This window comes from Pleurodeles waltl, chromosome 5, assembly GCF_031143425.1.
Source record: "Pleurodeles waltl isolate 20211129_DDA chromosome 5, aPleWal1.hap1.20221129, whole genome shotgun sequence".
Lineage (NCBI taxonomy): Eukaryota > Metazoa > Chordata > Amphibia > Caudata > Salamandridae > Pleurodeles > Pleurodeles waltl.
Genome location: NC_090444.1, coordinates 114269618 through 114283523, shown reverse-complemented (window position 1 = coordinate 114283523; position 13906 = coordinate 114269618). Strand labels below are relative to the sequence as shown.

The following is a 13906-nucleotide window of genomic DNA, read 5'->3' as shown; positions in this document are numbered from 1 at the left end:
GAACTCGTCCTCAAGGAACTCATTGCCAAAAAGTAATGTCGGCCTATGTCGCAACACTGCTCCTGTTTAGTTGAAGAACACTACATCATTGTACATCAACCATCCACAGCTCAGCTAACTCTCCTATCACTTGTTGACTTTAGGCTTGACTTTGACCCTGTACAGCGCTCTGCTACCTTTTGCCTAGGTTGGCGCTATAGAAATACTGCTACATACATACATATTTGAGATATTTCTGGAGCTTTCTATAAGTAATTGACAGTCATACTTTAATTGATGTGATTCTGAATATCTTCTTGTAGTGTTTACGGCCACATAGTGGCTGCGCTTCCAGGGACTATTCCGATGCCCAAAGAGGGCAAAATGAATCCATTATTCTTCCACATTTTTGAGACGTCTTCCTTTATCACAAATTAACATTCAAAATAATACTGTGTTGACATTATAATCCTATTAGGATCAAAAAAAGGCGCACGTGAAAACAGGTTAAATCTCTTTATACAGGGAGTGCAGAATTATTAGGCAAGTTGTATTTTCGAGGATTAATTTTATTATTGAACAACAACCATGTTCTCAATGAACCCAAAAAACTCATTAATATCAAAGCTGAATATTTTTGGAAGTAGTTTTTAGTTTGTTTATGTTTTAGCTATGTTAGGGGGATATCTGTGTGTGCAGGTGACTATTACTGTGCATAATTATTAGGCAACTTAACAAAAAAAAATATATACCCATTTCAATTATTTATTATTACCAGTGAAACCAATATAACATCTCAACATTCACAAATATACATTTCTGACATTCAAAAACAAAACAAAAACAAATCAGTGACCAATATAGCCACCTTTCTTTGCAAGGACACTCAAAAGCCTGCCATCCATGGATTCTGTCAGTGTTTTGATCTGTTCACCATCAACATTGCGTGCAGCAGCAACCACAGCCTCCCAGACACTGTTCAGAGAGGTGTACTGTTTTCCCTCCTTGTAAATCTCACATTTGATGATGGACCACAGGTTCTCAATGGGGTTCAGATCAGGTGAACAAGGAGGCCATGTCATTAGATTTCCTTCTTTTATACCCTTTCTTGCCAGCCACGCTGTGGAGTACTTGGACGCGTGTGATGGAGCATTGTCCTGCATGAGAATCATGTTTTTCTTGAAGGATGCAGACTTCTACCTGTACCACTGCTTGAAGAAGGTGTCTTCCAGGAACTGGCAGTAGGACTGGGAGTTGAGCTTGACTCCATCCTCAACCCGAAAAGGCCCCACAAGCTCATCTTTGATGATACCAGCCCAAACCAGTACTCCACCTCCACCTTGCTGGCGTCTGAGTCGGACTGGAGCTCTCTGCCCTTTACCAATCCAGCCACGGGCCCATCCATCTGGCCCATCAAGACTCACTCTCATTTCATCAGTCCATAAAACCTTAGAAAAATCAGTCTTGAGATATTTCTTGGCCCAGTCTTGACGTTTCAGCTTGTGTGTCTTGTTCAGTGGTGGTCGTCTTTCAGCCTTTCTTACCTTGGCCATGTCTCTGAGTATTGCACACCTTGTGCTTTTGGGCACTCCAGTGATGTTGCAGCTCTGAAATATGGCCAAACTGGTGGCAAGTGGCATCGTGGCAGCTGCACGCTTGACTTTTCTCAGTTCATGGGCAGTTATTTTGCGCCTTGGTTTTTCCACACACTTCTTGCGACCCTGTTGACTATTTTGAATGAAACGCTTGATTGTTCGATGATCACGCTTCAGAAGCTTTGCAATTTTAAGAGTGCTGCATCCCTCTGCAAGATATCTCACTATTTTTGACTTTTCTGAGCCTGTCAAGTCCTTCTTTTGACCCATTTTGCCAAAGGAAAGGAAGTTGCCTAATAATTATGCACACCTGATATAGGGTGTTGATGTCATTAGACCACACCCCTTCTCATTACAGAGATGCACATCACCTAATATGCTTAATTGGTAGTAGGCTTTCGAGCCTATACAGCTTGGAGTAAGACAACATGCATAAAGAGGATGATGTGGTCAAAATACTCATTTGCCTAATAATTCTGCACTCCCTGTAGAAATAGGACCTGTGAGATAAGTACAATTTTTCCAGCAGCCTTATCTGTTTTACTGTCTTAATACAAAACGACCAGCAGAGGTCAGTAAAACACCAGAATCGCTTTAGCATTCCCTGGATCCCAGGCCGTAGAAACCTGACTTCCATGAACACTGGTAAACAATAATATTTTTTGAAATGTGTTTCCAGTGATGCGACCCCCGAAGGCCATGATTATATTTTTTTAAAAAAAAACTGAGGTTTGGACGATACGTGCCACATCCAGCGTGAAGGTTGCTCGGTCTCTGTGTTCCACCTTCTGCGATCTCCGTCATATTTAGAGTTATGACGTTATGCAAAATGATGCACTGCCCCCGCCCCCCCAGAATGTGAGGAGGAGCCCCTTACTCTTTCATGTATCACAGATGTTTATTGGCCTTGGCCTGACCGGGACCCCTCTAAAGGCCTTGGGGGGGGGGGGGGGGGGGGGGGCTGAAAGGTTGGGGTACCCCTGCACCTCAAGGCTACAGAGGCCGCAGTTGCCTGTGTTACGCCCCTGGTCTGCAGCTCAGCATCTTGTTCTCCTGCACAGCAAGTCTCTGCCACCTGCTCACCCATCAAAGACCCCCAGAACTTCACGTGGGCTGCCCCCAAGGCCACGCAGCTAATCATACCATAATGTATTGCTGGTGGCCATCGAGGGGTGTTTTACCAGGCACCCCTGGTGTTTAATAAAATTGTGGTTTGCCCCCAGTTTATCTGCTGTGGATATAATAAACGGAGCCTGGCCGCATGGCCGCAGGTTTGCACCCAGACCGAGAGAGTGTGGGTGCGCCCATTCATGGCCTAGTGAACGAGGGAACGTCCCTGGGCCGCGTCGCCCTGTGACCCACCGCAGGACTCAGGGTGCTGTGGACACAACAATTGGCGACAAGGACGGCTCCCCCCCATGCCGCCTCATTCCCCGCCAAGGGTCTGCACCCCGGTGAGGGGCTACGGACCCGCCCTGCTGTGCGCATTTGGCGCCGGCGGTGGGTGTTCCGCGGCACAAGGTGTTGCACGGCCTCGCCAGAGCATCCCTCAGTGTCACGCTTTCAGGAAGGTGAGCACAGTATTGAGACGCTGCCAACAGCACAAACTGGCCTCTTGCTGAGTTTGCGTCCTGGCCATGACCAGCTGCGATTTTGGGGCCCAGGATGTCGGAAGCGGGTCGTGTTCGTTTTGGAACAAGTGCACGCCACATAAAGCTTTCATCTTGCCCCGCCCAGCAGTCATTGCGAGCCTTCAGTTTGGAGCAAGCCTCACAGGCGAAGATAGAGTTGCCGTGTGGCTGTGCAGATGTTTGGACTGTCTCCTTGTGTGTTTTTGTGTGCCAGCATCAAGACACTCGGGTTCCTCCCACCCTACCAAGTGGCGTTAAGAGTCTAGACAAGGCATCTAGTTTGGACATCCAGGGTGCCTACTGCCGTCCACCGCAACAACAAACAAAATCTTGGCACAATGTCATCTGTCCCAACCATTGAGCCTTTTCTAATATATATAGCCCGTTCCTTGTAGGCAGCCAAGTGAGCCACATGGGTTGACGGCATCAAGATGTACTTTCTTACCGTAGGCCTAGAGGCCAACAGGCATTGCCATATGCTTCTCCATATAGCGGGCGCTCACATCCATTAACTCTCAAAGATGATGGCTGAAGCTGGTCCTCCTTTCACCTACATCACGCTCAAAGCTGCTCTGATGGCACATTTTGCACAATTGACCAACACGGATTATGAGCAGTTTCTGCCCTGTCAGGCCCGGCAGCCACCTGAAGAATCATTGGACAAGTTCTATGCCAGACTCTGAGAACTTGCGAGCATCTGCATCCAACCCAGGGAGCTTAATGAGATCTAGGTGCAGTTCATGTGGGATTGTTCATTAGTCAAATTACAGGAGCAAATTCTACAAGCTCTGGGGATAAGCATGGCCGGCCTAACGCTGGGAAGGTCGAAGAAACTCTCAAAGGCCCGAGTGGCCCATAATGAGGCAGCCCTCAAACGCACCGCCTATCAATCAAGTGACAAGTGACACCAAGCCAAACATGAATCGGTGAGACTGCAAAAAGAAATGTCTCAGTCAAACAGGGCATGCCAGTGGTGTGGAGGTGGCACTCCACATGCTGGTAACTGCCTGGTAGAGGGAGAAAATGGTTATTGTGTGGAAAAATGAATCACAAAGCCAAAGCCTTCTGGTCTTCTCCACTTCAGAAAACCCCCAAAAAGAAATCAGGCAACTGCGTGGATGCTGAATCAGTGTTGGCAGACAGTAAGATGGATGACGACACCACAGAGGGTATAGTATACACACAGTGGAACCAACGCAGAGAAGAACCCCTTATGGGCTCTGTTGCTGAGTCAAGGAGGAGGATAAGCCATTCACAGCGACAGTGTCGGGCATCCATCAATATTTTGCTCCTATTGATTTTACAGTCCATGCCCACACCTCCAGTTCTCCCGTCTCTGACTACTAGGGTGTACACGTTTTGCACCAACACCTGGCTATCACTTGCTGGAGTTTTCACATTAGTGATTAAACATCAAGGCCAGTCCTTAATGGCCAAGATGTACCTCCCCAAGAGTGGATCTGGCATGCTTCTCAGCTGCCACACCGCTCACAATTCCCAATTAGTTTAGTTTGCCTTCGGGGTCCATGCCATCGCCGTAGATGCCCTCATTGGATAGTTTTAGCCCCTCTTCAAAGGAATTGGCTGTCTCAAGGACTGGGAAGCAAGATTGCACATTGACTAGTCTGTGCAACAGGTCACCCTACGCCACAGAAGGATGGCTTTCCACCTTTGTCCCAAGGTAGAGGCCAAGCTTCACAAGCTGGAAGCAGAAGATCATCACTGAGAAGGTGGAAGGGTTAACACCATGGGTCTCTTCCATTGTGATCGGGAGGAAGACATAACAACCAGGTGAGGTGAGGATATATGTCGACAGGCACCTCCCAAACATGTCCATAAAACGAGAGAGACAGTTGACTTAATTGTGGGAACACTATTGTGATCAGGATGGTTCTCCAAGATGGGCCTGAGGTCGGGCTACTATCAAGTCCTCCTGGCACTTGAGTCCTATCATGTAACAACTTTCTCAACTCACATCGGTTTGCAGAGCTACAAGAACCTCAGCTTCTCCATCTCTAGCACAGTTAAAGTGTTCCAGGATATTATCTGGGGGGTGTTATCCAGACTCCAGGGGTCTTAAAAATCAGCAATGACATTTTGGTGCCGGCCCCTTCATTGAAGAACATCTTCACAGACTGAGAGTGTGGTTCAAGCGTCTCCAGGATAGTGGGCTCACACTTCAGCAAGAAAAATGTGAGTATCTCAAGGAGGATATCTGTTTCTTCAGCTACTGGTTCTCTGCTAAAGGAGTTACCCCTGATCTAGGCAATGTCCAGGACATACATGAAGCAGCCGCATCCACCACAGTCACTGATGTCAATAGTTTTTTAGGGATGGTGAATTACTGCTGACCTTTCATGCAGAACCTCTCATTACTCACAGCACTTCTCTGAGAACTTACTAAGGCCTCAACCTCGTGGCAATGGGGTGTAGAGCAGGACCAGGCGTTCAAGGCCATGAAACAGGACCCTCTTGGAGGACACTACCCAGGCATATTTTGATCCAGCAAAGCCACCAACCACTCTGTGTACACCAGTCCCATGGGCCTCAGAGCTGTTCTGTCTCAGAAACAACAGTGTGGAGAGTGGACTCCTGTTGCATATACCAGCATGACACTAGCCCTGACCGAACAGAAGTATTCACACATAAAAGAGGAGGCAATAGCAATACATTGGAGGTGCAATTATTTCCATGTGTACCTTATTGGCCGTCCATTCAGAGTGAACATTGATGACAAGCCGGTTATGCCTCTGTTCAAGGGGTCGGCGTCAAAACATCCACCTTGGATTGAGAAATGGATTCTCCAATTGCAAGTATACAATTTCTCAGTGCATTTTAAGCCACAGTTCCACCGTCCAGAAGGCTATTTGTCGCGACATGCCCAGCCAGTCGCCCCTCAAGAAGCACGGGAAGCAGCAGATACGGAGAAGTAAATCATGATGTTCCGTGGAACGGTCTTGCCCTCACCCTATCTCTCTAGTGGGCATCATAGAGGTGACCTAGAACAATCATTGCCTCATGTCAACCATCGCTGCGACACGGTTTGGAAAATGGGTCAACCTACACTCTAGTCTGGCTCAAAAAACAGTGGAGGCCCATTTCACCCTGCGAATCATGCACTATGTGAAGAGTAAATTTACAGCTACAGAGAACAGGTGGCTCCTGAGGGGACCCCGGCTGGTGGTACCCTCCTGCTTGGCACAGTAGATCTTGCACATGGATCACACCAAGGAATTGTCAGAACCAAGAACAGGCTGCACAGTAACATGCAGTTCCCTGGTTTGGATGATCTGGTTGAGCACACTGTCTGGCAATGTGACCTATGCCAAGCAACAGGTGGCCTAGACTCTCCACTACCCTCAATCACCAACCAATCCTGGAGACCTTGTGGCACTGTGCTAGCGTGGATTTTGGCAGCCTTCTGAATAGCTGTCATCATAGATGATTTTTCCAAATACCCAGAAGTGGAATCATCCCATCCACATCAGCAGAGGAGACCTTCCCAAAACTTGGTAAAGTCATTCCCACCCATGGTACTTGATAAGGGAGTTGCACACGGACAATGGTCCTTAGTTTAGTAGCCAGGATTTTGCAAGCTACATGGTGTCAAGGAACACAAAACAAGGAACCCCAGGTTGACCCCAAGCAAATGGAGAGGCCAAGCAGTTCATGCCAACCATCAACAGGGTAGTACGAATCACTCAAGCGCAACAGCAAAATATTGAAACAGCTGTCTATGCTTTTTTTTAAATGACTACTGTCCCACGCCTCACCCCAATACTGGCATAGCTCCCATCACCCTCTGTTTAGGGAGAATGGTGGTGTAAGATGCATACCACACCATCCCTGGTGAGAAGAGACCCCAGTTAATAACCATGTGGCCCTATCTCTGAGATGTATCTGAAATCACAAGACGTCACAACGCAGGCGGTCATTGTTCCTAACATCTATGGCTACCAGGGGTCCAGAAACTGTCACAAGAAATGTTTTGTATTTCAAGGAGTTTCATGAGGCATCTGATACTACATGGAGGTGTGAGAGTGTTCCCACCAGATGCACAAAAAGCCTGCCACCTCCTGACACAAGTGAAGTGTTCAAGGCAGCAGAGTTACCCCTCCCAGTTTCAGAAGCACCTCCAAAGTTATGCCCAAGCCCCAGACCAGTGACTGAAGGCCTTCCTGCAGTGGATGCCTCAGGAGAAGGTTTGCCATGATATGACCTCAGAGGGAACCCCACTCCATCACAGCAGTTCCCCTACTATGCGATGGGCTGACCACCAAAGACCAGCCAAGCCCCCACCAGGTTGTTATTAGTGATCGACCTATGCCGTAAGGGACTATTCCAGTATCCATATTTGCGTTTTTAATGTAAGGTTTTGTTTTCTTCCAAGTTAAGGGGCAATGTAATGTTGCTGGCTGTCGAGGGGTGTTTTACCAGCACTCCTAGTGTTTATTCAAGTTTTGGTTTGTCCCAAGGTCCCCTGACTGCGAGATAAATAAATGGGGCGGGACCGCATAACCGCAGGTCCGCACCCAGACTAAGAGAGTGTGCATGCACCAGTTATTTTGCTCCTGCCTAATCATGGCCTAGTGAACGAGGGGAATGTCCCTGCGCCCGCATCGTCCTGTGGCCCACTGCGGGTCTTGGGCTGCCACACAACACACATCGTAAACACCTTTTATTCCTTACATCTACAGATAAGGACAGTATCCTGAAATAATAAATCATGAAACTACCTCCTGAAAATTTGTAACCATATGACCATGCAAATTTCACTTACGCCTACACAAGTTGTGCCCGCCACAACTGTAAATGATGGGAAACGGTGTTATTACGAGATCCAGACTGCTTAGAGTCGCAAGAAATACTGAATGTCAAAAATGAATGCTCACCACTGACACAAGGGGTGTTCTAGAGATCACAAGCTCAGTCCCTACCAAGACTGACTCAGCCTTACAATCTTCTGAGTCCAGTACATTGATGATCACTTTTCTTTTAATAGAAACCATTGTTTTTGCTTTTCAGCACAAACAGAACAGGACACCATTCGCTGGGACAGACAGGGAACCTGCAGCAGGGATTCATAACAAAAAATGTATTCTTCTGACCTCTCCCCACCCCCACAAACATCAAGCCCCTCAAAGACCATAATAGGACCACCATTTGCCCCACACCCCGGCATGTTTCTTTGGACACCCCCTTGCGATATAAATAGGTTTCTCCAACTTTGCACAGTGTAGCAGTGGGGCTGATGCTCTTTTCCAGTTATTTGCAATGTCTCTCTTTGCCAATCCCCACCAGGAATTGGTCTCCCCGGGGCCCCCCAATACATCAAGAATCCCCAGTAATGCAAATTTTGGTTGTCTCGATTCTTTGTCCCATAACATCAGAGATATTTTGGAGGATAGCAAGCCAGTATCGTAGAGGAGGGCTTCCCCACATAATAGAAGTCCCTTGTGTTGGTCTGACGCTTGTTGCAGCTTGGCTCTGGGACTCTCCTCACTCTCTAGAGTCTTCTAGGAGTAAAATAGGTGCAGTGTAGATACTTTATTTGAAGTAGGTATAATCTCTCTGATATAGCCAGGCTGCGAGTTGCCATTTAGGCTTCAGTCCACTCCACATCTTCCAAAGGTCCCACCCAACCCTTACAATGAGCTCTCCGGTGGGACAGGCCACAGGGCGAGTGGTTAACCAGGGCTCTAAATACCTGCGAAGCACCCCCTTTCCTATTGTTCCCAGGAGAAACTGAGCCTCCAGGGTGGTGTATTCCGATGTGCTGCGAGGGCCTCACAGTGCCCCACCAAGGCATGTTTAAGCTGGAGATAGCAGTAGAACCGGGAATTGTGGAGCGTGAATTGTGAAGGTTTGCAAAGGATTTTAGATAATCTCCTTCCCACACATCACCCAATTTCGACACTCCTACACTATCCCAGTCCCTTAAGCCTTCCATCTGTGTAACCTACATCACCCATTGGCCTGTCCAGAGCAGCGTCTGCAGCGTAATCCTGTGGTCCCAACCCATCCAGTGCAAGTGGCCCTCCATGTCTAGAGCACTACCCTGGGCGAAATGGGCGACCCATATAGCAGGCCTGTGAGGATGTCTAGGCCTGTCAATGCAATGTCCATCCTGAAGGCTGAGTCTGCCACCCTCCACACACCCATTTGTTCACCACTAGCGTTTGTGGAGCCCAGTAGTAGAGCTGAATATCCTCCATGGCCAGGCCACCATCGAATTTCGATCTAACGCTCTTGAGAAAGGAGACCCTGGGCGGTTTACGCCTGCCCAGATAAAGTTGCAAGCTTTGGCGTTAATAGTGGCCAGCCAATGATTTGGTACCAAGAAGGGATAGTTCTGAATGGTGTACAAAAGGTGTGGAAGGATCATCATTCTGTACATTCTACCCTCCCTAATAGATTGAGCGGTATCTTGGTCCACCTATGGTGGTTGCATTGTTCAGGCTAGATGTCTGAGGTTAAGGCTCCATGCTAAGTCTGGGTCCCAAGACATTTGAATTTCCATGTAACAAAGCTGAGGCACCTTATAGGGACCCTTGGGTGCCAAGTCTCCTCTTTCCCGGTTGCCCCACAGAGGGATTAGTAATGATTCAGACCAGTTTCCCTTCAACCTGGAAGCAGACCCAAAAGTGTGAGTTTCTTGGAGTAGAACAAGTCTGGGCCTGTGGCAGTGAAGGACGTGCATGATGGCTCCTCTCTTAATACGATCGTAAAGCCCTTTGATGTTCCACGTCAGAGCTGTAAAATTAGTAATGTTGGCTTAAACAGCGATGCAGAGATAAGTATGTGTGGGTATGGTGTGAAGTAACCCAGCTGTTAAAAAAAAGAGAAAAGTCTTCTTGTGTCCCTCCCTCCATGTACCGGCAAGAGGGACAGAGGACAATCAGGACCATGTCAGGCAAGGACAGTGAGTTGTGTGACGACAGAACTAAAACCAAAATGAATAGAGCTACAAACCAACCGATTCCCAAACCCTCCAAAACCACCCCACCCTGTGCCCTCCTCCTCCCAATAGAAGCATCTGTTGTCCAAACTTAAGTCCACTTCGTAACTAAGCAGTAACAAAACCTGCTTCTTGGGATCCCGCCTCGTTCCCTGATCAGCATGCTGTGTGGAAAGGATGTGGTGATGCTGGCACAAAAACGTGTGATAATCACATGTAGTTGTCCCCCCTAGAAGGACATCTAGTCACTCCCCATGCAGGGGTCAGTCCTTCACGCAGATCCAGCTTCCGACAGGGCCAGTGTGCCAATCTCCTCCCTCTCTGAATCCAAGGTAGCGGGCATCTCCAGCTGGTTACAGCATCCACTGTGGGATTGTTTCCTGTAGTGGGGGGGGGGGTCCTGCCGGTCTTCATCATCTTCCGCCTCCTCCACATGGTCTGGTCATGTCAGCGGCAGGTTTGAACGCAAGTGTTTCCCATCTGTTAGCCAGTCCCACGCCCCTTCAGGTGTATCAAAGAAGTGTGTTTTATCATTAAAATCCACCCACAGCCTCACTGGGAACAGGAGCTTGTACAGGAGGCCCATAACTCTGAGTTCAAGCTTTACTTGACCATACGGTTTCCGCTTGAGCTGCACTCGGCGGGTGTAGTCCAGGAAGATCAGTTACCATGAAACATAAGTTGCTCCTTCGCTCTGGCCCCTCAAAAGATAATGTCCCTATTGTAATAGTTTAATATTTTGGCAATCATTGGGTGTGGTGGAGCCACAGGAGGAGGTTTCTTGGCTAGCGACCTCTGTGACCTCCCTACCGCAGAGCAGTTCGATAGAAGGTGGCCTTCAATCCATGATGACACCCATTGTTCCAAGAAGTGCTCTGGTGTGACCCTTTCACCCCCTACCGTGAACCCAAGAAAGTGGTGATTACATCTGAAAACCCTTTTTTTCTGCATCTTTTATCCCATTTGGTAAGCCCCTTTGAAGTTGTTGACAGGCACAACACTTTGGTTTTGAGGTCTCAGACCGCATTCTTCAGCTCGGAAATCCGTCCTTCTGCATCCGCTACTCTACCCAGGGTATTCCACAGGTCGTGATGCAGGAGAGCGACGTCCACCTGGACTTCACCAATCTTAGTTTTGAGAGCTGAATGTGAGTCTTGAATTGCCTGCAGGATCACTGTAGTGCCTCCCCCATCTTGCAGATCTTCATTCTGGGGTTATCTCAATCCACTCCACATTTATAGCAGACATGGTGGTGTCCATCTGTTCACCTGCTCCAAGTAGGCAAAATCTTTGAGAGAAATGTGGCGAAAATAAATCACTGGGGTAGTCAGATTTAGAGTATCCAGTTCCTCATTTCTCACTTGTAAAGCCTTAACTCTGAACACTCCACCCCTCCCTCGAGTTCTTGTAGCCCCGGTATATGTAGCAACAAAGGGCGGAGTTAGAAAATTAGTTAAGTGGTCGCTCAAAACAAGGTCCTAAATTAACTAATGTCACTGCTTTCAGGTAGAGCTTAGAAACTCCAAAAGAATGGTACAAAGTGATATATTCATTGCAGAATATGAAAGGACCAGGCACAGCCTTCCTAACTGGATAACCATATGGGGCACCTTCCAAAACCTAGATAAAGGCAAAAACGCAGTGCATCTGTTTATTTAACATTAGTAACATTTATTTACTGAATAGTTTTATTTGGTGCGGACCAGACTCACCTGGGGTCGTACCTATTTCCACCACAAACTGTAAGTGGATAGAAATTACCAAACATAGGACAATTCAATTAACACGTAGAACAATAGAGATTTTCTTGTTCCTGAAAGCACGTCCTAGCACAGCAATCCTTATTGTTGATGCAATTTTTAGAAGGTAGAACATGCATTCTTGCACAGCAATTTTTTTCCATTTTCCCTAAAAAACACAATTTTGCTATATATTACTTTAGTATACCCAACATGTTGGGTAAAAGGACGTAAATCTGGCCAGAAAGGGTGTGCTCTGAACATCTTAAAAACAGTTCAGCACTGGGGCGGTAAAAGCCTCCGCAGTTAAGGGCTTAAACAGAGACATTGAGATGCTCCTTCTGTTTAAAAAGCAGGATGAGTTAAACCATATGAGATGCTCCAAAGAAAATATACCTCATGTAGAGATCTTCAGCTTGCATAGTCTTACCATGTGATGGGGGTGTCGTCATGATGTGGCCATATTATGGAAAGATCATTATTTGGGGAAAATAATATATGATGTTTGAAAGACCTGATGAAACTCTACATAGACATGACTTTCAGGTACTTTAAAGCCATCCAGGCCAAAACATCATTGTTATGCATGACTGTCACTGAGTGCCACTATCATGAATACCAGATTCAAAATCTAGTTATTTACTCCTATGACATAGCAACCGTGGGAAACAAACATTGTTTTTTAGTATTGCTAGGTCATAACAGAATTCCTGGCAGCTCTAACTGGGCTCTTTGAGGGAGAAAAGGTTATACTGTATATGGCTCACCATTTCTCATGTTCCTATTGAAAGCAGGAGCAGATGATTTGGGGGGACATACCTAACATAATAAAACAATAGATGGTCAACAAATGAATGACCGGGATGAGTTTCATTTAAGGTTTTGAGTAATATCTTAGAGAACTCTAGCTTCACTATTGTTGTCTATTTGATGTCATTCAGAATCCCTCGGTGAGAAGCATCCCCATTAATTACTGTTGCCCATCTATAATTCTTTATATTATGGATGGATTCCTATGATAATGATACCATAAAGCCTTTATTCAAGGTAAAAATGCAATGAGGTAATATCAAAAAGTGGGAAATGAAATATGAAGATCTGTAGTAAACAATCTCCAGTACAGATGTATTTGGCTCCTAGAGTTTCAGACCTCAGCTCACGCCGCACCTATAAAGTAGTTCTTTACTTTTAGTACAAACGTATAACCATTCTGTTACTAAGGTATGATTTTTTTCTGACTTATGTAATGTCTGTCACACATCTGTAACCATCTGTAACACAGTACAATCTGTGTAAAGTGCTCAACTACTGCCTAAGCCCAATCCGTGCCACATAAGCACCCCAAATAAAATGTGTCAATATGTACAATCTCAAACCATGTGATTAGCTACTGAGGCGTGATGAATTGCAAGGCATGACTCAACATGGTTTACCTGTATTGCTGGTGAGATGTTTCATGTGTTGTTGGTGCTTCCAGGGAATGGTATCATGGGTGTTTGGGATATTTTCAGGCAGTGTCTATTGTTTTCATATTACTGGTGGATATTGTGCACACTGCCCTGATGTCAGGATGCTTTGCCTCTGTCACTCTGTTGGGCTCTACTTTCTTGCATGCTACTGGTGCTCTCTGTCTTCTCAGGTTCCTTTGCCAGCACGCTGCCAACCTATCAGAGGTCAGAGGTCATGCTCTTTATTATGAGCAAGGTTCCGCTACCTTCTCTGCAACACGCTATTGAAATGGGGAAAACAGGGTGAGAAACAAACTGTCTTACTCTTTCTTTCATACACACCCATCCCCCTCCTCAAGAAAGGGGAGCCATGTTGAAGCAGAACACTGGGTGCATCTGAAGAGTGATCTTCAAAGTTTGACCATAAACACGATCTGGCTTAGAAACGGGTGGGGATGCAGTTTGGAGGAGTCGTCTAGCGTTCAAGCACCAAGGATTCCAGTTGGCTGATGGCATCTTTGAGTCTCAACATATCTAACCCATGTACTCCATTAGA

The 13906-nt window shown here is 46.7% G+C and overlaps 1 protein-coding gene across 2 annotated transcripts in view; it reads left to right on the top strand.

The window, feature by feature from the left end:
* Window positions 1-13906, top strand: part of EFR3B (EFR3 homolog B) — a 501803-nt gene that overhangs the window by 414032 nt on the left and 73865 nt on the right. For both annotated transcript variants that reach the window (XM_069233752.1, XM_069233751.1), the window contains exon 11: window positions 13542-13653. In XM_069233752.1, coding sequence (XP_069089853.1) covers window positions 13542-13653 — 112 coding nt within the window. The remainder of the gene's footprint in view (window positions 1-13541; window positions 13654-13906) is intronic.